The sequence below is a fragment of the Ambystoma mexicanum genome, chromosome 7p (genome assembly GCF_040938575.1).
Source record: "Ambystoma mexicanum isolate Mex_15411 chromosome 7p, UKY_AmexF1_1, whole genome shotgun sequence".
Taxonomy (NCBI): domain Eukaryota; kingdom Metazoa; phylum Chordata; class Amphibia; order Caudata; family Ambystomatidae; genus Ambystoma; species Ambystoma mexicanum.
In genome coordinates, this window is record NC_090939.1 from 755358389 (window position 1) to 755381853 (window position 23465).

At 49.5% G+C, this 23465-nt stretch overlaps 1 protein-coding gene across 13 annotated transcripts in view; it reads right to left on the bottom strand.

Moving 5' to 3' along the window:
* LOC138526302 (LIM and senescent cell antigen-like-containing domain protein 1) overlaps positions 1–23465 on the bottom strand; it is a 548584-nt gene that overhangs the window by 29521 nt on the left and 495598 nt on the right. For all 13 annotated transcript variants that reach the window (XR_011283543.1, XR_011283548.1, XR_011283545.1 and 10 more), the window contains 3 exons: positions 17303–17452; positions 10635–10785; positions 38–130 (listed from right to left, as the gene is read on the bottom strand). Coding sequence is in view for 4 of the 13 variants with exons in the window: in XM_069636882.1 (XP_069492983.1) it covers positions 38–130; positions 10635–10785; positions 17303–17452 (394 nt within the window). In the remaining 9 variants the exon portion in view is untranslated. The remainder of the gene's footprint in view (positions 1–37; positions 131–10634; positions 10786–17302; positions 17453–23465) is intronic.

Sequence of the window (23465 nt, forward strand, 5' to 3'; positions counted from 1 at the left end):
GAGTTGTGTAGTATTGGACGTTGATCTTTTACGTTACCTGATTGTAATGGGTTTCACAGTATGCCAGCCCCTTCCGTTCATAATGGCGGTGCCCAAGGAATGGCTTCTCACACTTGGCGCACACAAAATGCTGTGGAGAGGACAACGTTAAGTCAAATGCGTTTCATGGCGGATGGCAAAACGTCCCTTCTTCCTCCTCAAAGGTAGCGCAGTCCATTTAAAATGCCATAGCTGCCAACTAGAGATTACACTTAGGTCAAACACTCTACTTCCATGTGCCCCAACTTCTAACACCTTTCAAATAAAACAGAGTTTTAGGACCTTTGATTTGATTGATGCAAATCTTGTATGGATATTAATCTGCAAATTTACTTCTGGATTAGAATGGACATGCATGCTTTTCCCTTTACACTTAACTCTGGAAGAAGCCAGACACTTTCAAGGACTCCCGTGCTGCACATTTAGCACCATGTCAACACCATCTTCCAGTTCTGGGATAGGTTAATGACTGTATTCTGCTCTTGTCCTTTTCATTTTGCCTCTTTATGTTGTTCTTCCTATTTTCATACTACGCTCGGAAAATACTTTAACATATTTGAATTTCCTTCTTGTAACCATTAGAGGTGTGTATATATGTGCCTTCTTTTTTCTAAAAGTAACCCATTACTTACAAGAAGATAAACTATCACAAAAAAACGAAAAAACTTGGGCGAACCTTGCGCCGTTCGCTGCAACGTTATCCTTCGGGATCGTATTCTGAACCCGGAACAAGTTTATTCAGTATATGCAGCACTGTTCCCCGTTCTCTCGCAAAACACCAAAGTATGCATGGATTTCATTATGGAGAACGAAGCGATCCCAGTATGCAGAAGCAGCATGCTCGAATGTTGAACAGACACGTTTTTATATAGACAGGCCGTGGAATTGCATGTACAGTCAAAAACGTCCCAGATAATCCCAAAAACGTTTTAAACATGGTTTCCAACAATTTGCAAGAGCTGAATAGTCAATTTCAACTAGGAAGCACACATGCTCCAGCACCACTACCGTAACCTGCATTGTCGGTAAACAATTTTGCTTGAAAGCATACACATTTGCTCCATGTGGATGCATGCTTTCCAGCTAAATTGTATACCCACAATGCACTGCTCAGAGGTTCAGAATTGGAGGTGAACTTCCACGGATGGCATTGGCTACTAGGTGGTGCTGTGGCATTTTTGCTCGTTAGCTGAAATTACCTTTTCTATTCTTGCACTGTAGGTAGGTTTTCTTAAAATACATTTTTAAGCCACCATAACCTTGACGGCGTTAAGTATTTGCAAATCTCAGCAATTTCAACAACCCCAAACCTATGAACCATAGGTTGCTAGAGTGAGCGCCACAATATTTGGTGAATTTGAAAACAGACACTATTCTGCAAAGTTAAGGAACATTGCCTATTGACATGAGAAACCGAATTAGCCAACAGATTAATACTCTCAAATAAAGTAACTTAAGTGTTGCCACTTAACCGTGCCACACGGAAGTCTGGCAAATGTTTTCTTTCGCACGTTATAATTTTTTCGACTTGATAGTGTTAGGCCTCTGTTAGACTTGTAAGTTGCATATGTATTCAAAAGAGTTTGCAAAGCTTGTGTGGTGCATGCCATTAAAACACTACCATCAACGTACAACAGAGCTGGAAGAGATCGTCAAGTTATTTGAGAAGCTCACCTTCCCTACACACCCTTGCCTTCTATACTAATACTACCAACAACTGTTAAACTCTTCAGTGTATTACTCACACAAAAACACTATACACAAAATACTTTAAATGCAACCCAAAAAAAAGTTCGACAAATAAGGCCAGACATATTGGCTTTGTAAAGAAGTACTTACTAGGGGTCAACCTAGGAATGGGTGTTGATCGGCTTCCCCTATGTAAAAGGACAGTGTGACGAATCCTAGGGTATAGTCACTGCTCCCATGAGGGGGAGCCCCTTCCCACGAGTACAGGGAGGTGACGACACTATCCGAGAGTGCTCCTGGGGGAGGAACTCAGTTGGAGGATCTCATGGGAGTGAAGCCCCCTACAATATGATCTGGGACCAGTGACGACTATCATGAGACAACACTGTATTCCCCATCCTCCATCCCCATCTTCCTCATCCTCCTACTTCATACCCACCTCTGTATGTTTCAGCAGGGTAGAGGACTCCATCCTCGTATGACATACTGAGACGAGGAAGAGTAGGGACTATCCATATAGAGCACATGAAGTAACTTAGACAAGGAGATTCCCATCTTACCCAGTGTAAAGTAATAAGGATTACACTGGGACGAAGAAGATCTGCAGAGGAATAAGGAGCACAACTTGAAACGAAGGTACACGTTCCATTCAATATGGACGCTATAAATATGTAAAAAGGGAAGGAGGACTGCAAAGTTCGTCAGATCCTCCCTGGAGGAGCCACGAGAGCCAGCACGGCCCACGAGGGAAGTAAGGCGACCGGGATGCCGAGAAGGAAGCAGGGAGCTCCGGGCCGATCCGGGGTGGCAGAACCACTCGACAGGATAGAAAATTACAAATGAGGGGCACTACAAGTGTAATCAATGTACATACATTCTGAACGTACCCTAGGGTAATATGTAATATGTCTTTATGCGGGTAAAGTAACTTCTGGTGCAGCAGGGTTTTTTTCTCCAGGCCTGTGGAAACTCAATCCAATATGAAAAACACACCCAGCCCGTTGTTGCCAATGGGTAACCCTGTTGCACTCCTGGTGGATCCAAGGTCCCACGTACAAATTTGTTATTTCAAGTTGATGATATCACTAAGTGTACAACCAACCAGTCAGTCTTCAAAAAATGCATTCAAATAGAATACACACCACACTGTTTCAAAAAGACTAATTTCTGAAGGGATGTTCGGCACAATTTATTAGTGTTGCCTAGGTACAAACCCCCTAGAGCAACACACTTAAAACAAAATAAACCCTGATGGGAAACAGAAAAAATATATTCCTAGTAACATGGTATTTCATACAAAACCAGAGGATATGTCAACCAGTACTCCTCGACTTTAAGACATATTTAATGTAACTTTTTTTGTATTGTGGCATTGTTTAGAAACCACAGCCATTAGATATTTGGGCCAACACACTATAGTTCAAATCAATAATTTACAAAACACCAAAAAGCTTTGCTTTTATATACAAAGTTCTCCACCGCGTTTCGGATTCAAAAATCCATCCTCAGGGCTTGAAGCTCAATGTTCATATCATTTAACTTTTTAGATCATTACACAGAGCGGCAGGAGGACTCCATCCTCGTAAGACATACTGAGACGAGGAAGAGTAGGGACTACCGACAGAGTACCTGATGTTTCTGAGACGAGGAGGTTCCCATCTTACCCAGTGTAGAGTAATAAGGATAACACAGACGAAGAAGATCTGCAGAGGAATAAGGAGCAGAACATGAAACCCAGGTTCCACCCAATATTGACACTTTAAATAGGTAAGGAGGGAAGAAGCACAGCAAAGTTCGTCCGATCTTCCTTTGAGGAGCCATGAGAGCCAGCACGGCCCACGAGGGAAGCAAGCCGACAGGATGCAGAGAAGGAAGCAAGGAGCTCTGGGGCTGGTCCGGACTGGCAGAACCACTCGACAGCCCAGCCAAGGGAAGCTCCAGGTGTTCCTTACCACAGGACGGTGCGAGAACAGAGAACCGCAGAACCCAAAGAGAACTTGTTGCCACAGCAAGACAAGACCACGAGAGTCGGGGAAGCCCCACCGCTGATTGCAGACAGCAGGGAGGTTCCGGGAAGATCGCAGACTGCGAGAGAAGGTACGCTTGTCGCTGGGCCCCATAGACGGTGGTGGAGAGCCCAAAAGGAGGAAAGGGCAATCCAAGAATACAGAGTCAGGGACATGACCAAAGGGAAGAGACAAACAAGTTACTCTCTTACCTGGTAACATTCTTTCGATGGGATGGTCCGACGACGTATTCCATATCTATGACAGGTAATGTCCACAGCTGTGCTGCTTCGGAAAATTTTTCGGCGTCTGCGTCCTGCGTCGATGCGCCGTCCCCGAGGACCTCCTCCGACGGCCGACGTCACCCGATGTGATAAGTAGGACGCACGACGCCCGTAGCCTCAGTTGTAGTTTTTTCCCCCAGAATGTGTGACACCAGTTTTCTGCCAGTCAGACACACAAGACCTTGCGGAACGCAAGCTGCAATCGCATAAGAAATTCTGCAGCGGGGAAGGTACGGAGGGAGCGACATGGAATACGTCGTCGGACCATCCCATCGAAAGAACGTTACCAGGTAAGAGAGTAACTTGTTCTTCGAGGGAATTAGGTCCTCCGCCGTATTCCATATCTATGACAGACTCCCAAAGCAGTACCAAGCAAGGAGGTGGGAAAAGAATTTAGAACACAAATTTAGCATGCCCAATCAAATTGCAGAATAAAGGACTGCCTTGCCAAAGGCCAGATCCTGCCCTCGGATGGAATCGAGGGAATAGTGATGTACAAAAGTATGTACCGAAGCCCAGGTGGCTGCATCACAGATGTGACGAATAGGAACACCCCTCTGCAGGGCAGTAGACGCAGCCACTCCCCTGGTAGAATGGGTACGCAAGCCAGCCGGAGGGTCCTTACCCCGCCAAGCGGTAGCACTCAGAGATAGCTAAAATAATCCAACGAGACAAAGTCCGTTTCGTCACAGCTTGTCCCAAACGCTTTCCAGCGTAACCAATGAAAAGTTGATCGTCCACTCTGACCCGGGACATGCGCGAAATATAAAAGCTCAACGCTCTCCTAGGATCAAGCCTATGGAGCCTCTCCTCTTCCTTACCAGGATGTGGAGGAGGATAGAATGCCGGAAGAACAACCTTCTGGCTCAAATGAAATTCCGAAACCACCTTCAGAAGAAAGGAAGGACGAACTCCAAGGACAACCCTGTCCTTATGAAACACAGTGAAGGGTGGCTTAACTGAAAGTGCCTGTAACTCACTCACTCTGCGAGCGGAAGTAACCGCAACCAAAAACACAGTTTTCAGAGTTAACAGTCTCAAAGGGCAAGAATGCAAAGGCTCAAACGGAGCACCCATAAGAAACTTAACAACAAGGATCAAATCCCAGCCGGGCACCAGAAAAGGTGACGGTGGGACCACATTAGTGAGCCCTTTCAAAAACTGAGAAATTAAAAGGAATCTTAAAATAGGAACATTCTTCAGACGAGCGCTTAAATATGGACAGCGCCGCCAGGTAACCTTTAATGGTCCCCACTTGCAAGCTCCTGTGGGCCAAGGAAAGCAAAAAAGACAGAACCATGGGAATGTCACACTCAAAAGGATCCACATTCTTAACTCTGCACCAGTCGCAGAACTTACGGCAACGGTACAGAGACTTTGTTGCCGGCCGCCTTGCCGAGAGCAACACCTCCATCACGTCTTCAGGGAGGTCCCAATCCCCATACCTCAACCTTTCAGAAGCCAAGCGTGAAGGTTGAGGGATTTGACCTCTGGATGGAGAACCTGACCCCCCTCCCGTGAGAGCAGATCGTCTCGGTAGGGAAGACGACGTGGAGGGCAGATGGACAAGTCGAGAAGGTCCGGGTACCACGTCCTCCGGGCCCACGCCGGAGCAATGAAGATCATCCGGGAACCGAACCTCGGTAACCTCCGCAGTACTTGCGGAATAACGGGGACTGGAGGAAACGCATACAGCAGTGGGAATGACCACTCCACCACGAACGCGTCTCCTAAGGCTCCTTTTGGAGGAAATTCCCGCAAGCAGAACCTTTCGCACTTCCGGTTGACACTGGAGGCGAAGAGATCCACTTGAGGGGTCCCCCAAAGGGCAAAGCCTCCAGGAGAATCTCCTGAGCCAGCTCCCACTCGTGAGAGATCGTGCTCTGCCTGCTCAGAGCGTCCGCTGTCTCGTTGTCATCTCCGGCCAGATGAACAGCCGAGATCGAAACTTCCTGCTGGATGGCCCAGAACTCAAACTGCATCGCCTCCCTGCACAGAGGAAGTGACCCTGCCCCCTCCCTTTTTGTTGAGGTAGTGCATGGCCACTGTGTTGTCCGTTAGAATCAGGACACTCTTTCCTCGCACAGTCGGCAGAAAAGCCTTCAGGGCTAGCCTGACGGCCCTCAGCTCCAACAGACTGATATGGAGTCTGGACTCGGACGGAGACCAACGACCGCTGACTGTCAACTCGTTGGCATGAGCTCCCCATCCCGCGAGGGATGCGTCCGTCACGATCGTCACCCCCGGCCAGGGCAGCCAAAATGACAGCCCACCACAGAAGGTCCTGGGCGACCGAGGGCGGCACCTGAACAGGGTCCGACATCCAGCCGGAGGACAGACCACTGGAGCTTGAGTGCCCATTGCAAAGATCTCATCCACAACCTGGCCTCTGGCACCAGAAGAATGCAGGATGCCATGAGGCCGAGCAGTCTCAAGAACTCGGACGCTGGGAGAGTCTGGGCAAGTTGAAACTTTTGCACCATCTGCTGAATGTGAAGAGCTCCACCTGGGGAGGAAAACACAGCCCCGGGGATGTGTCGAGCACTGCTCCGATGTACTGGAGCCGCTGTGTTGGCATCAAATGGGACTTCTTTAAATTGAGGGAGAAGCCCAGCCTGTGAAGGGAGTGGCAGGTGACGGACAGATGATCCAGGACTTGCTCGGGAGAGCTCCCCCTGATCAACCAATTGTCCAGGTAGGGGTAGACGTGAATCCCCCCTTTCCTGAGATGCGCTGCCACCACCACCATGAGCTTGGTGAAAACCCTCGGGGCGGAGGTCAATCCGAACGGCAGGACCCGAAACTGAAAGTGCGAGTCGCCAACCGCGAACCTCAGGTACTTCTTGTGCTTGGGATGGATCGGCACATGAAAGTAAGCGTCCTTGAGGTTGAGAGACACCAACCAGTCCTGAAGTTGAAGGGCCTGGAGGACTTGAGAGAGAGTAACCATCTTGAACTTGTCCTTCCTGAGGAGTTTGTTCAAACCGCGCAAGTCCATGATGGGTCTCAATCCCCAGTCTTTCTTCGAAATCAAAAAATAAGGGGAATACCATCCCTTGTTCCTCTCCGCTACAGGCACCAGTTCTATGGCGCCTTTCTCCAGCAGGGCTTGAAATTCCTGCGCAAGGAGCGGATCCGGACTCTTCAAAGAGAGATTTCCAGGTGGATTGTCGTGAGGCCTCTGCCGAAAAGGAAGACAGTAGCCGTGGGTTATGATCTCCAGAACCCACACATCTGAAGTAATGGCACGCCACTCTACAAGATGCTGCGCCAGCCTTCCCCCAACCGGCGAACCATGGGACCTGGCCTCATGACTGGATAGTAGCGGCTGCGGCGTTGCCCGAGGGCAAAGAGGCAACTGCCCAAGCGGCCTTGACACGTCAAGTACCCCGTTTTCCACCTCTGGCACTCTTACAGTGACCTCTTTGACTGACAGTTCCTCTCGCTTTACTGAAGGACGAGTAATAGCGAAAGGAACCTCCCCTCCATTGCTGTCCCCTAGGACGAAAAGGTGGAGGTTGTCGAACTGCAGCGCCCAACGACTTCGCTGCAGCTTTGGAGGTCTGCAACCTCTCAAGGCTTTCGTCAGCCTTGCTGCCAAAAAGATGTTGACCATCAAAGGGCATGTTGAGGAGCCGGGACTGCACATCAGGAGCAAACCCAGACTTCTGCAACCACGCAAACCCGCGTATTACGGTGCTCGCCGCCATGGACCAGCTGACACAAAGTCCAAACCTGACTGAACGGCCTCACACATGGCATCCTTGCCATCCTGAACCATAGCAAGGAAACCATCCCGTTCGTCCCCTTCGGGAATATGTTCAGCCGCTAATGCAACACAGTTCCACAGAGTGTGTGTGAAATGAGACAAGGCACATACGGAGTTGGCCGCCTGAAGCGCCATACCCCCTTGAAGAAAACACTTTCTTCTCCCAGCCATCAAAACGTTTGTCTTCCCTATCCGGAGGGATGGTAGGATACGACGCCCGCTTTGCCGGGGCCGTAGCCGCCTGCACCACCAAACACTCCGGAGTGGAGTGCCTGGACAAGTAGCAGGGGTCGCTACTGGCTGGACGGTATTTTCGCAACAAAGACTTGCCCACTGCCGGGAGACTCTCCGGAGCAGTCCAAACTGCCGCCACCCTTCCCTGCAGAGCCATATGAAATGGCAGTACCGGGTCAGTGGGGGGACCAAGATCAAGGATGTCCGTGAGCTCATCCTGAACAAACTCCCCTGGGTGAGCCGACCATCCCAAGTACTCGGTGACCCGAGACATAAGGCGCCGGTACGAAGAATCGGCATGAGTGCCAGGCTCCGGCCTACAAAACTCCACCTCCGGAGAGGTGTCCAGTCCACTGGCATCATGCAGTGACTGCCTCAGGTCATCAAACTGGCTATGGCCCGAGAGAAGCTCATCTGGCACCGTAACCGGAACCAAGCCTTCATCAGAGCCTTCATCACCCTTTGAAATGTACTCCAGGCGGTGAGAGGAAGACACCTAGGGACCAACGCTATGCCTGACCTTGACCAGAGCCTTTCTAGGGGCTACCCCCGTGCCATGGGGCCCCTCTGACACCACCGCCTCGAAAGGCGTCGAACGAGTCGGCGCCGGCGTCGAGAGAATCGGCATCGACATCAGCTGCAGCGCCGCCAGCATCGACGGCGTCGACACAGGCCTCGAAGCTGGAGCTCCGAGCGTGTCTCTCGATGGCCTAGGCCCCGACAGCGTCGACGACCCCCTCGGAGGCGGAGCCTCGAGAAAGATCGTCGACTACCTCGGCACCACAGGTGTCGACGTCTTCCTCGAAGACAGCACAGGATCACGCGGTCTCGAGCGTGTCGAGGCCTGGGACCTGGAACAGGCATGGCGAGAACGGCTACCCTTGTCCGAGCGGGACCTCTACCGCGAGCTGTGCCGACCACCCAAGCCCGAAGGCATACGAGCGGTGTCTCTCGACCGGTGCCGACCGATCCCACTCGGAGGCACGGCCGGACTGGTGCCCTGCGATTCGAGAATCACCAACATTTTCTTCCCGAAGGAAGCCCATTCCTCCGGTGTCGCTTGCATGGTGGGATAAGCGACCTGCCGACGGGCGGAGTCCTCGGAAGAGGAAGGCGACCGATGCCGGCGCTTCCGTGAATGCCTCAAAGAGGCAGAGGAGTGGCGAGACCGACTCCTGGAAGGAGACCCACAAGACTTCCGACGATGACGCAGAGCGTCGCCTCTCGAGTCATCCGTCGAAAGCCCCGTAGACCTCGACTTCCGGGGCTTAGACACCCGACCTACCGACAACAACTTCTTGTGCTCCCGCAAGACCTTGGCCTTGAGCGACTGGCAGTCGACACAGTCGTCCGTATCGTGGGCCTCCCCGAGGCACCAGAGGCAGGCGTTGTGCGAGTCCGTGACCGACATCTTGGACCCAGTGCCCGCATTTCTTGAAGCCCGGACGCGGGGTGGAAGACGAGGTAGACATCGTCGCGAACAGGCTTTTTTCACAAAAACCGAACAGGTTCAAAGAACCGAGAGGAATACAACAAACTCCAAAGAGTCGAGCCGTACCGAGATTCACGAAGCGAACACGTTCGCGGAAAAAACGGAACTGAGGCTACGGGCGTCGTGCGTCCTACTTATCACATCGGGTGATGGCGCATCGACGCAGGAGCCGAAAAACTTTCCGAAGCAGCACAGCAGTGGACATTACCAGTCATAGATATGGAATACGTCGGAGGGCCCAATCCCCTCGAAATCATATCTTGGGTCGCATGATACCACTTGGCAGGAGAGTAAACTAGGTCTATCAAAACAGAAGGCCACACAAGAGGAGAGAGTCTGGAACCCGCACCTACAAGAAAGCAGAGAATACAGGGTCTGGGACCCCGACCCAAAGAGACGTGTCAAGCCTTGGGGCGCAGGATAATACTTTGAAGGGGATTAACCAAGTCTATCAAGAAGGAAAGCCACATGAGAAAGACTAGGAGAAGTGAGGCATTCCCCACCAACATTTAACTGTCCAAAGAGCCTGAGAAAGGCCAGGGGAAGGGAGACATTCCCCCAACAGAGACTTGAGCAACCAAAAAAACCAGAGGAAGGTTAGGGGGTCAACCCCCTGGTCAAGAAAGTTGAGGAAATATATATCCCTGAAGACATCATAGCAAAGACAACTCTGATAAAGAAGGAACACCGATTGTGAACTAGGTTTAAGAAACCTATTGAACCTGGAATTTCATGTTACTTTTGAACGAGACTACAACCTGAGGCGGGGAGTTGTCCTTTCAGAATACACTATCAAGTTGCAACTATTGAAAACCACTCCGTTATGTAGTCCCATTCATACAATAAGGGAAGGTAATAGGTTTTTGACACCGAACGGTTGACATTTTACTTTGAACATCCCGATTGAGTCCGTAGTACCTTTAGTTGAGGTAGGGATAGTTAGGGTTTTCCTCCTTTATTGTCATCTAATGAAAGCCTTTGCAAATCGCCATGCCACCACTATGTCAGACTACTACTTCTGCACCCCTTAAAACAATCTTGCATTAAGACAATTAGTGATCAGATTCTTAACATAGGACATATAATAATCTGCGTCATGAATAACAAAATAAAAGAGCTACCTCTACATGCCACTGTTTCCCCATGGCATTGACTACACGTCCTTCAATTGGCCGTCTGCAGGCTCCGCAAATCGGGACACCCATCTTGTCATGGCATGGCAAACAGTATAACTCACCCTTCAGCTCCCGGGCATCTGCCGTAAGTTCTTTGCTGGTAAAAGAAAATAAACCATATCAATCAATCAAGTTTATTTGCAATGCATCGATTCCATAAAATGGCATAAGGAATACGTTACTTACCTGTAACTCTGGTTCTCCAGCATTGGTATCTTTCATAGATTCACATGCTGAGAATATTCCCAGTCGTCAATGCTGGATTCCACTACTACATGACATGATTATGGGCAACAAGTGAATTTATAACTAACGCTGCAGAATTCTCATATGCAATTAAATGTTATTGTACAAAGAAATGGTTTAAATCTTGGTAGCCATCTCAGCAGAAAATTTGGTGGTAAAATCAAAAAGGAACCTCTGGTTCCCTTCATCTATTTTTCACCCGCAAATCCATACTAGTTCCCTGTGAACCACTCCAAGACATTGCAGCCACCCTAGAGACGTGGCCAGGTCAGATGCTCCCTTTTCTGCAGCTAACACTAGCCAGAGTATGCAGAAAGGTTTACACATAATCGCATCCTTATGTTTTGGGAGTTCTCAGTGGCATGACATGAGGCATGCTAGCAATTTACATGATTGTATTAAAAAGTCAATTTTGGTCCTATGGTAATGATATGGTCACACTACAATTGGCACGACATTCCCATGTCGGTACACGGGTGAGAACTGAGGGGGGGGGGGGGGAGGAAGTACCACTGAAAAAATAAAACTGTTCTATAATCCAGAGGACTAATCCATCAGCAGTACATCGTACCAGGGCAAAGTGTGATTGGCTACTGAAGTCAGAAAGCTGATCAAGAGTTTTGCTCAAGAGTTTTGAAAGATGGCGCAGCTGGTAGGAAAGCAGCATCAGACGTTGGGGCACCGAAGTCATCTTTACAGTCCGTAAAGGGCTCAAACTAGTGCTGGCGGGAAGAGAGCTCCCCGGCGAGTTTGAATATTACTTTGCTGACATCAGGCTCGTCTTCTCCTTTCAAGAGAGCAAGACTGCTTATAGAATAAATGAAGCAGCACAGCCCCAGCCCGAGTGTTGATGTGCAATTTCCACTTCAGCACATTAAGAAGTAATGGGGATGGAGGTTGTGGCAATCTCATCAACTCTCAAAGGGATCTGTTGTCTGTACAGCGGGGAAGAGGTTTACACTGAGGGGAGACAAAGGAGGCACCTTACTTTTTTTGTTTTGTTGTTGCAGTAGCTACAGTCCTAGGACTAGGCTGAACGCATGCGTTATGAGCAGGGGCTTAGCCAACATGCATCATATTTCTTGCACCCTTAAGATAGGCAAGCACGTATGTCTAGGGGAGCCATTGGTACTACCTTCACTAAGCAGTCATCCCTTATGCGACTCTTTCCTGGTACAAAGCAACTGGTGTCAAGACAGCCACCCACTCCGTAGACAGTGGGAAAGCTTTCACTTCATTTGTATCCTGAGGCACAGATTTTTCTGGTCGATTGAATGGGTCTTCATTGAACAACAGTATGCAAACTTTCACTAACTTAGGTTAAACTGCATCCCAGAGAACACCAACCGGGCTGTAAAATGCAGTCACAGACTTTGGCTGTAGTGATGATAATCTTTTGTTATCTACAAGTGTCCCATGGGGTGCACCCACTTCTTTCATGACCACATCCAAACATAAGCCCAAACTTTAAGTAGTCACTGGAACTATGGCAAGGAATGACTTGGACTGGTGCATCATAGACTTCAGTTTCTGCACAAAGCGGATGGTCCAATGCAGAGGGCCTGGGATCAGCTGCTTCAAGGGATTACTTAAAACATATGCCTCCCATACCATGACATTTGGCGATCTTCCATATCGGATACAAGATGGCCTAAATCACTTCATGTTTTAAGGCAGAAAGGATGGGAGATCGCCAACAGCATATGGATGTGCAAACAAGGATGATGTATTGACTGAAGATTATAGCTCTCCATTGACGTTTACCTGCTATTTTCTTTATAACATTTGGCCTTTGCTTTTTAACCGTTCAGCTTAGGTTTTGGCTGCTTCATCAGCAGACTCGACTCAATTAGTCCCTCGGTTAAAGATGCTGTGAGGTGACCTTGCCCACTGTAGATGGAGCAGTCACGCTATTCAATATAGTGCTTAGAGTTCCTCATCTCACTGAAATTACGAGTCTCAGGGGTTCCTGAAATATAAAAGCAATTTCTCCTGACTCTTATTAAACTTTCATTGATTAAAGGTTTAAATACTGTTTCTAGGTTTTACTTTTTTCTTTTACTGTAGCACAAACTCCGACTTTTCTCTGTTGGTGACGGTTTGTTGAATATTGAAAATAAAACAGATGACATGAAACTAAAGTGCACTCTGAAGAGGACTGCATCCAACAAGTGAAAATACCTTCCATATGCCGGTTCAGGATTATTTAGTGACTGTTCCAAGGTAAACCTCGTTTTCAAGGTAAACCTCGTTTTCTAGATAAAAGCTACCTACTTTAAAGTGTCTGCTTATTTGTTGTTATATACTTTCAAAAGGTTAGAATTTTACACAAAAGGCTTTCAGCAGTTCACACAAATCTAGACCATTTCATAAAGTAGCCAAACAGTCAAGGATTTGGAAGTTTTAACAGCCGCATCCCGAGATGTTCTCGCAAAGGAATGCGTCAGTCAAAAAATTAGGAAACCTGCTGTGAAGCCAAGTTTAGCCTAAGGGCTTGGGAGGAGAACACATGAATCAAGTGACTGTTAAAACTTCGTACAATATGCTCCAGTCTCCTAAAATAAGCTCCGTCTGGCTGAGGCGATATAAATGTTGTTAGGAGGGCTCCCTTTACCAACAACATTCCTTGCCTTTGGTGCAAATCTGCAGTTTCGCTTGTAATGTAGTGCTACTTTAATAAGGGCATGGCGATTCTTGAAGAGACACGGGTCATCACTGTCACACATGTTAATAAAAGGGGCCACTTCAGGCACGTGCGGCACTGCAGTGGATGCCCAGTTAGTGGCAACTCCTGTCTCCTGTCATTCTTGTGTGACCGTCTGTGTGCCGAGTGCTCTCAGTGACCATAGAGCCTGGCCATTGTGTGCTGGGTGCCCTCAGTGCGCGATCCGCAGCTGGTGATCCCGTGCCAGAGGGTGCTCCCTCTTGTGTTCTGTACAGCGTGGCCGCTGTACACCCAGGTGATCCTGGGACTCAGAGTCCTGCTGCGGTGTTCTGGAGCGCCCCACAACATTGGCGATCAGGTGGCACCCAGCCCTGGGCCCCCGTGCTCGTGGTGCGGGCTGCCGAGGGGCTGTTGGTGCCCAGTGTGCAGGAGGTGTGCCGGCGAGAGACGCATGGCCACAGGAGCACCGAGCATCGCCAAGCCCCCATGCCTGTCGGGCACGGGCTGCTGGGCGCTGTTGGTCGCGAGGTGAGGAGACCTGTGGGCGGAGAGTGCGGCATCCGATGCAGAAGGAGCGCAGCAGCAGCGTCGGCCGTGGAATCGAGGGGCCCGTGGGCAGTGTAAGCGGCATCCGCTGCTGAGGTGAGGGGGCGTGGCCGCAGGAACGGGGAATCCTGCTGCCAGGCGCGCGGCTGTTGCAGTGACCCCCAGGAGGGGCGAAGCCACGAAGAACCGATGAGCGGCACTAGCCGCATGCTGCACAGAAAGGATTGCAGGTCTCCCGGGCCGCGGCGATGATGAGAACAAACGCAGCTGCGTGAATCTGCTAGGCCCTGCAATCCCCACAGAGGCAGAGTCATGGCCTGGGCAAGACGCTGCTGGCGCACATGCGCTTCCCCAGCAGAAAAAAATAAGAAAATAACAAAAGGAGTTGAGCGAGAGCGGAAGCAAAGGGCAACACCTTCCAACCCACAAGAAGCACTCTCCTAGCCCACCAGTACGGGGGCAACTCCTTCCAGCCCACCAGAATTTTTTTCCAGCCCACCAAATCATTTCCCCACCAACCAGAACCAAAAGGGGGCGACAGAGGCATGCCCTTTCTCGATCAATCACCGGAACAGTAAAGAGGGGAACACAGAGGCAGTTCAACAAGGACATCACAGGTGACATACCCAAGCAAACCAGAAGTGTAGCGGCTCCTCCCGGGAAAACTCGTGCACCCTTCCGTCAGCGTGGTGACCCACATCAGGACCCATCATGAGTGTGGTGGACGAGGATGCCCAGCGGTCATACAGACAAAATGTACAGCTTGCCCCATTACGTATCTTTGACATGGTGGGAGCACCTGCCAGCTTGGGCCCTCGGTGGGTGGCGTGGGTCGAAAATCTGGAATTATATTTTGTGGAGGTAAGGGATAAAGCAAAACGACCAACCCTCCTATATTCGGGCGGCCCGCGGTCCAGAGACTGATTAAAACATTGCGTCCCGGGGACCAATCGTATGCAGCAGCAATTGAACCCTGAATGCGTACTTCATGCCCATGGTAAACCGGGACTATGAGAGGTTCAGAATGCGCAGCACAAGACAAGAAGGGGACAGCCTGGACGCATTCCACGGGAGGGGGTTTTGCACCGTCTTGTGCCCTAGGAAACTTCGAGGAGGATGAGTTGAGAGCACAAATATACGGGTGCAGCTCCACCAAGCTGCGCAGGCAAGTTCTCAGGGAACCAGGGCTGAGACTAGACAGAATCCTGGAGTTAGACCATCCCAAGAGCTGGCGGAGGTGCGCGTGTCAGTCATGGATAGCTCGAGGCAGTTTATCAAGCTCGAAGGGCCCTTACAGCGAGTGAAGCTGTAGGAGCCGTGCGCTGTAGGCAGGTGGCAAGGCGGCATAACCGCCAGAAGAGGGGAATGGCCGCGGAAGGAGGCAGGCAACACGTGTCCCCAGTGCGGATGGGACCTGCCGCACGCCAATGAGTGTCCTGCAAAAGGGCACACATGTGGCAGGTGCGGAAAAGATGGACACTTTGCAAGGGTGTGCCTCACACCAGCACCTGCCAGTGCAGGGAAGCCGGCACCCAAGGAGTTAGGAAAACAAGGAAAAATGCCTGGGAGGAAGTCACCGAAGGACGAAGTGGTTCATGTAGATGCAAACCAGGAGCATCAGTACATGCTCGAGGACGAAGAGGATGTGTTCCTCCTATCGTGGGGCGGCACCTACGACCAGCGACAGCCTTGGCGAAGGTCTGCTGGGAAAGGACCCGTCCCGCCGGGACAGTTTGACCCTGGGATACAGTGAGCAGCTGCCAGGAAGGAAGCACTCATGTGAGGGGTGCAAAAATGTTTATTATGAGTTACTGTTGGTTATAAATGGTGCGGACTGGAATACACCAAATATTTTGGCGGCTTGTAGGCCTGTGTTAAGTTAGTTACGTTTGTTTCATCATAATAAAGGAGGGATGTAATGTAGTGCCCGTTTAATAGGGGCGTGGCGATTCCTGAAGAGGCACAGGTCCTCACTGCGTCACAAATGTTAATAAAAAGGGGCCACTGCAGGCACGTGCAGCACTGCAGTGGAGATCCAGTTAGTGGCAACTCCTGTCTCCTGTCATTCTTGTGCGACTGTGTGCCGAGTGCTCTCGGCCTGTACCGGCCCTGGGCCTGTGTGTCAACAGAGCCTGGCCATTGTGTGCTGGGTGCCCCCAGTGTGCAATCCGCAGCGGGATTCTGTACAGGTGAATGTGTTACTAAAGAAATTATTTTGCAATAATGGCTTTTGAATTTGGTTGGTTTTGCCTACTCTTTTGGTTATTACAGGGCTTCGCGCATCACCCTAGTAACCACTATTTTAGGTCTCCTACCGAACACCTTCTCGGAGGAAATCTTTCCTGAAATGTTTTTTTAGGTCGACCATTTTCAGTACAAGCTATTGAGAAAGTCATTCTTTAGAAGATGTTTCGACATGTGGCCCCTCTTGCCTTGAGACTGAGCTCTCAAAGTACTGCTAAAAGTGAGACAACACCGTCGGACCTTTGGACTGGCTGCCTACTAAAATACTCCCAGAGCTGGGTGGACTACTTGTCCTCTGTTCCAATACCTTTGCTGCGCGAGCACTCTAAGCTCCCCACCCGGCAGTGTAAACTGTTATAAAACAAGATGCATTAAAAAATTAAAAGTTAATTGTTTTAATTTTGAATGTTACAATTCTATTGCAATTCTTCTAGAATTATATTAAGTAGAGAGAGTCCAAGTCTGGCTCTGTAGTTGTGCCTAGGCCACAACGACCATCACATGTTATTTAAGGTAAAAGAAGGAATACAAGATATAGGCTAATGGAGAAAATAGGTAAAAGCAGAAAAACTAGTAGAGAACACAATGTTGTATTCTATTTGTGGTAGAAGAGCAATGATCAAAAGGGCGACACTGGACGCATTCAGGGAAAGAAGACTGAATATATTCTGACATGTCCTCGCAAACTAATGCGGTTACTGCTTCCACTCAAATAAATCACTTTGAAGTGGAGTAGTGCACAGTTTTGAAATTAAATTAACAAGCAAGACAGCGGTACTGACACAAGGATGCTGACTGGATGTAAAATGACAAGAGTTTCGAAGGGGAAACTAAGGAAACGGGCACAAACAAATATATTAGCAAGGACACGTGCACTACAGTTGTGCCAGGTATCTGGAAGAAATGCACTTACCCACAGTTGGCACAGTTGAAGTGGTCTGGATGGTAGGGGTCATTTTTGAAGATAAGGGCTTGCTCGTCAATGATGGCATGGCACTTCTGGCAAATGTACTTTCCCAGACCCCGGGCTTTCTCTCGGTTGTGACAAGGGCGGCAGAGATGTCTAGAATGTAGAAAGCAGGGTCATAAACAGGATAGGTAGAAAAACAACTTTAATACAAATTAAAAAACACATTATTTTCGTGCATCTGTTAGGGAACAGGTAAAGTCATGCACACAAAAAAAAGGAACATTTTTGAAAGTGGAACAGATTAGCAGAAGGTGATTACTTGACCTTTGAGCTACCTGTACACATTTTGGTTACACTAGTTCATTTAACCCAATGGTTTGTTTTTCTGGAAAAATAGGTTTCTACATATGCTTCATTAGTGGTTGTGCGCCACCTCATAAAATGGGTGACACAACATACAGCAAACCTTTAATTTATTTTTTAACTTTATTTTTATTGCCATTTTATCGAATGAATATATTTTCAAAGAGACACTCGGTTACAAATAGAACCCCTTTAAACTTATAACAGTCTAGATCCCCTTTCCCCCCTTGTGCCCACCCATCCCCTGTTTTAACTCAACTTTTGTGTTCCTTGGTGCGAGGTATCCTAGAAAATGTCTCAGTTCCGAGGGTCATTCTCATGTCTGTTCGTAGCGCCCATTGGCTCCCCTCCTGGGCTCCCCTCCCCTCACCCTCACCCCCACCATTTTCCCCATGGCATCAGTTGCACCCATTGGATCAGTCTGTTTGGCCGCCTTCCTCCCGCCCCCACTTAAGCAGTAGGGCCTACCACTCAACATGAAATTCCTCCAACCTGTCGTTCACCACTGCTGTGAGCTTTTCCATGACCAACATATGTACTTTTCCTACCCACACCTTCATGGGGAGCGTGTCCTTCTTCCAATATTGAGCTACGGCCAATCTCCCCGCTCTTAAAATAGCTTCCCACATCTTTGGGAGCCTTTGATCCTCCCTGTCCTTATGCGGGAGCCCTAGTACCAGCTGCAAAGGGTCTAGCTCTAACCCTATCCCTGTCACCTCTTCCATCCAACTCAACACTTCTTTCCAGATCATTTGCACCTTGGGGTACCACTTGGGCAAGAAGGGGATACACCATGGAACATTATTGACAATTTCACCAGGTCCCAGTGCCGTCCCATCAGCATTTTCAAATTGTGCTCTATCGCAGAGGTGAACAGCCCTCCCAGGAAGACCACACCTTATATTTGTAACCATTCCTCCTCGGAGATCTCCTCCCCCACCAGCTACCCCCAGTTTGCCTGACCTGTAAACATGATCCATTCATCACCTTGTAAAGTTTGGAGAGTATTCCCTTCCGCGAGACAGACTGGTCCAGGACCTTTTCCACAGACATCAATTTCCTAGACACCCCTTCAACCCATTTAGGATCTGTCGGGATGCCCTTGATGCAGAGGTAATCAAAGATTGGGATGGAGTCCTCTCCCAGCGTAATCCGCATTTTACCCCATTCCAGGAGACTCCGACCTTCGAAGAGTTGCCTCACCCTATCAAGGCCCACATCTGACCACCTCTGCAAGTGCAGGAAACCCTGTCGCCCCAGGTCAAACTGGGGTCCCCATATTGAGGACATTGGTGAGGGTTATGATGTTTAACCCTTGTATATCAAACGAGTCCCTCCAGACTGACCAAAATACTCACAAGCGTTGGGTTTGATGCTGGCGTTCCGGAATTAATCTTGGCGGGCCCCAGAAGTAATCTCTAACCTTCAGGGGGTGCACTGCCAGATGCTCCAAGTCGGTCCAGTACATCCTCAGATCTTCAATCACATGTTCTAATATCCTCCAGATTTGTGCATCCTGACAGTATCTGCGTATGTCCGGGACCCCGAATCCCCCTCGTCTCTCGGAAGGGTTAATGTTGCAAATTTCACTCTTGGAGCCTTATTACCCCATATGAATCAACGAAGCTCACCTGTGACCTCACTGTAGAACTTGCCTGATTCGGGATTGCTGTAAACTGGTACAACAACTTGAAAGTACATTCATTTTCATGGCGGTCATCCTTCCGTACCATGTCAGTATAGATGAGCTCCAACACTTCAAGTCCGCTGACAGCTGTGCGCGGAAGGGCTCAATATTAGCCGTCAATTTCACCCAACTCCCTCATCACCCAAATGCCCAGGTATCGTATGCCTTACTGGTTGACCCTCATGCCCAGGTAACTTCCTTTTGTATCTAAGAGCGGGCTCCTTGCCAATAATGGCAGGATGGCCCATTTCCCCACATTAATTTTGAGCCCCGAAAGGAGGCCATACTCCTCGATCCGTGCCATTAATGCTGGGTGGGAAACCTGAATATTTGTGAGGTAAGCCAATACATCTGCGAATATAGAGATTTTGCATTCAAATCCCCCCCCCCCGCGACACAGCTGATCTTGCCATTCATCCGTATTGCAATTGCTAGCAGCTCCATTGCAACGGATTACAGCAACGGGGAGAGGGGACATCCTTGCCTGGTGCCTCTCGTTAGCTCGAAGGTCTCTGTGAGCCCGGTGTTTATTCACACTCTTGCCTTGGGCCTATTTTATAGCTCTGTTACCTATTTCAATAAATGGGTTCCTATCCCCAGCACCTTCATCATGAAAGGTCACTCGACTTGTCGAAGGCCTTCTCTGAATACAACGTCACTAAACATGCATCTAGCCCTTCCCTTTGCAACCCATGGATGAGGTTGATTGTTTTCCTAATATTATCTGACCCTTGCCGTCCCTTGATAAATCCCACCTGGTCCCTGTGCACTTAAGCAGCATTTCCCCCCTCAAGTATCGTTCCCAGGAATTTTGCCAGGATCTTCACATCTCCATGAAGGAGATTGGCCTACAGGCGGCGCATCTGGGCTGATCATCCCTTCCTTTGGGATAGCAACTATGACCACCACCATCATCATCATCATCATCATCATGTGGGGTGGGAGGGACGGGTTCGCCCTCCAAGCATGCATTCAAAACATTTGCTCAGCGTGGCGCCAACAGGGATCAGTATGGTTTGTAAAATTAACGGTGAAACCATCCACAGAGGCCGACCCTGCTTTCATTCTTTCGATTGCCTTCATCACTTCCTCTGCAGTTATGGGGTTACTAAGACTTTCTGCCATCTTCTTTGGGAGCCCCGTGATTGGTACGTTTTTGAAAAACATGTCTATTTGGCACTCCTCTCCCTCCCACTCCGATGAGTATAGGGTTTATAGTATTCTACAAACTCACTCTCTATGCTCTGGACAACGTCCAGGAGTCTCTTGTCCTGCGTCCTGATAGACCCTAGGGTCCTCTTCTTTTGCTTCCCCTCAGCCTCCATGCCGAGATCTTGTCCGCCCGGTCCACCTTCTTGCGATATTTTTGTTTCAGGAACAGGAATTCCCACCCCCTCCCCCCGTTTCCTGTGTCAGTAGCGCTTTCAATTGGGTCTTATATTTTTGGAGTTCTTTCGCCCTTGCGAGTGACATGTATTGCCCCTGGTTATCTCCCGGCTGTATCTCCTTTATCTTCCTACAGAGCTTAACCTCCTTCTCCTCCCAGAGTCTTTTTCTCAGCGCCCATCCTCATAAGGGTTCCTCTCATGGTAGCTTTCAACCCGTCCCAGACAGATTGGATTCTCACCTCCCCCGCACCATTAAATAGGAAGTATTCGTTAATGCCCCTAAGCAGCTACTGTTGCACCTTTGTCCTTAAGCAGGAAGTCATTGCATCTCCAGTTCTCCCAGGTCGCTCTCTCAGGTTCCCCCTGTCAACTGTGACTGCTACCATATCGTGGTCGGACCACGGAATCAGCGTTACTTGGGATTGTAGCACCCGGTCTCTCAGACTTTTGTCCACCAGGATCAAATCAATTTGCGAGAAGGAATCACGGACGGCTGAGTAGTAGGTGAATGGTCTATCCCCTGTTGGCGCCATACAAACGCAGGACCTCACTGACCCCTTGGATTTACCCGGGTTGGACTTACTCACCCCCCATCCTTTTGCTATCCCTCTGTGGGTCTAACACCATGTTGAAGTCTCCACCAATGACCAGTTGACCTTCTGTGAATTGAATTAATTTATCTCGGACCGTCTCCCAAAAGTCGCATTTCTGCACGTTCGGGGCATAAATCGAATCAATCCTAAACTTAGCCCCACCCAAGAGACCCTTCACAAACAGATATCTCCCATTGGGGTCTGCCAATTCTGCTTCAACCCTAAAACTCTGCCTTGTCGAGACCAGGATAGCTACCCGGGCGTTAACGGAGCCGATGCACATATCACCTAAGCCAGACTTCTTCTTTTCACCTAACCAGCTCTCTTTTCACCTCTATCCTGAGATGGAACCGCTTTCGGGGCCTTTTGACCCCAGTCTCCATACCACACCATTAATTTGGAACATTAACTTCTGGAACCCAACACCCATTCCCACCGTCACTTACCCACCCTCCCTTCCTCATCTCCCCCTCAGCATCCAACCCCATCTGGAAACCTTTCCCCTGACGAGATTGAATCACCAGTGGTTTTCTCCCCCTTGCGTCCCGGCTCACTTAAACTCTTCGTTTCGAGCCCCCCACAACTGTTTCTCCATATCCTACATGAATGATGTTTTTTCTTCCGATTTCCCCCGCCCCTCAGCTTAAACATTGAAATACTTTCTCATTATCCCCTCCCGAGCCATAGACTCAAGAGGGGCCTGCTTGGGGCGAGCCCAGCTTCCTGTATTTTTTGGAGCCTGGGACTTTACGTCTCTTCGGGCCCTTCACACGCCATTTACCTTCTGGGCCTTGTTCGTCGTTTCCTGTTTCGCTCAGTCTCCTTCCAATAACTCTTCCTTGACCCTTTGTATGTCCTTCTCAATCGCGAGTTTATAGTTGTACTCCTCCACCTCAAAGGAAATGGAGAAGGGAAATCCATATAGATTCCACACCCACTTTTCGGCGAGCCACTTCATGAGGGGGGCACAGAGGCACCTCTTCACCAGGGTCAGTGCGGCTAAATCCTGGTATATTGCCACTTGCGCATTTCCTAGGGCCACTGATTTCGCCCCCTGTGCCATCTCGAGACTTTTGTGCTGGTCTGGGTAGTTGTGGAAGCGCGCTAGCACCGAACACGGGCCCCTCACTGTGGTGCCCGCTCTATGGACCCTTTCCAGCTTGGGCTCAACCAAGTTGTCAACGCCGAACAGGGCTTTCACCACCTTATGTATGGTTCTCCTAAAGTCCTTCTCCGTTTCGCCCTCTTTCTCCGGTATTCCGAAAAATCTCAAATTGTTCTTTATCACGGTTTTCTAAATCGGCCATATTTAGAGCAACCTTGCCCTCCCTCCTCTCCAGCTCCGCTATCCTCATGTCCATCTAAGTTTCCAAGGTGTCAAGGGATGTCTGATTATGTTCCACCACCTGTAGTCTCTTGTCCATGTTGTCTATTCTCACATTTATTCTGTCCACTTTTCCGCCAATGTCCATCCTCATTCCTCTAATCTCCTCCAGTAGAGAGGCAATATCTCTTTTATTGGACATCACATCGCTCCCTGCCTCTGACATGCTGGGGTTGGAATTTATTTTCTCCACCGTGGGTCTCCAGTACTCAAATCTCTCTAATTTTGCCCTCCCGTCCATATGCAATTCAGACGCCCCAAGGGTTTGGGGGACTAGGGGGGTAGTGGCACTGCGCCTGTCACCTCGCATTATGTCTCCCTTCTTGGTGTTGGGGTTCGCTCTCCCTAATTCCGTGGGCTCTAGCACCGACATTCACCTTCGTTGTTGTCTATGCTGTTGTACAGGCAACCAGGTCGCTGGAAGGTGGGAGAGGGGGGCCTGTACACTGACCCCCATCCTTCCTTCCTCCGTTTTTCTGGGAGCCAGTTATAACCCGCCCCTATGCACTCTCCTCACATCATGGACCTCCTGCAGCAGACTGCTGAGAAGGGCCGCACACGCCCCAGGAATGTGTCCTGGGGGTGCTCACCCTGGTCAGTTCTGCCTAGCCGCACTTGAACTTCACTAAGTGTGCGGGTGGGGGTGGCTGAACTCCAGTCTGATCCTTCTCTCCTGCCGTTTCCTCACTCTCCACTCCGCGTTGAGGCTTTTTCACTGTGGGTCGGTACCTAGCGGTAGATCCTCCTAGAG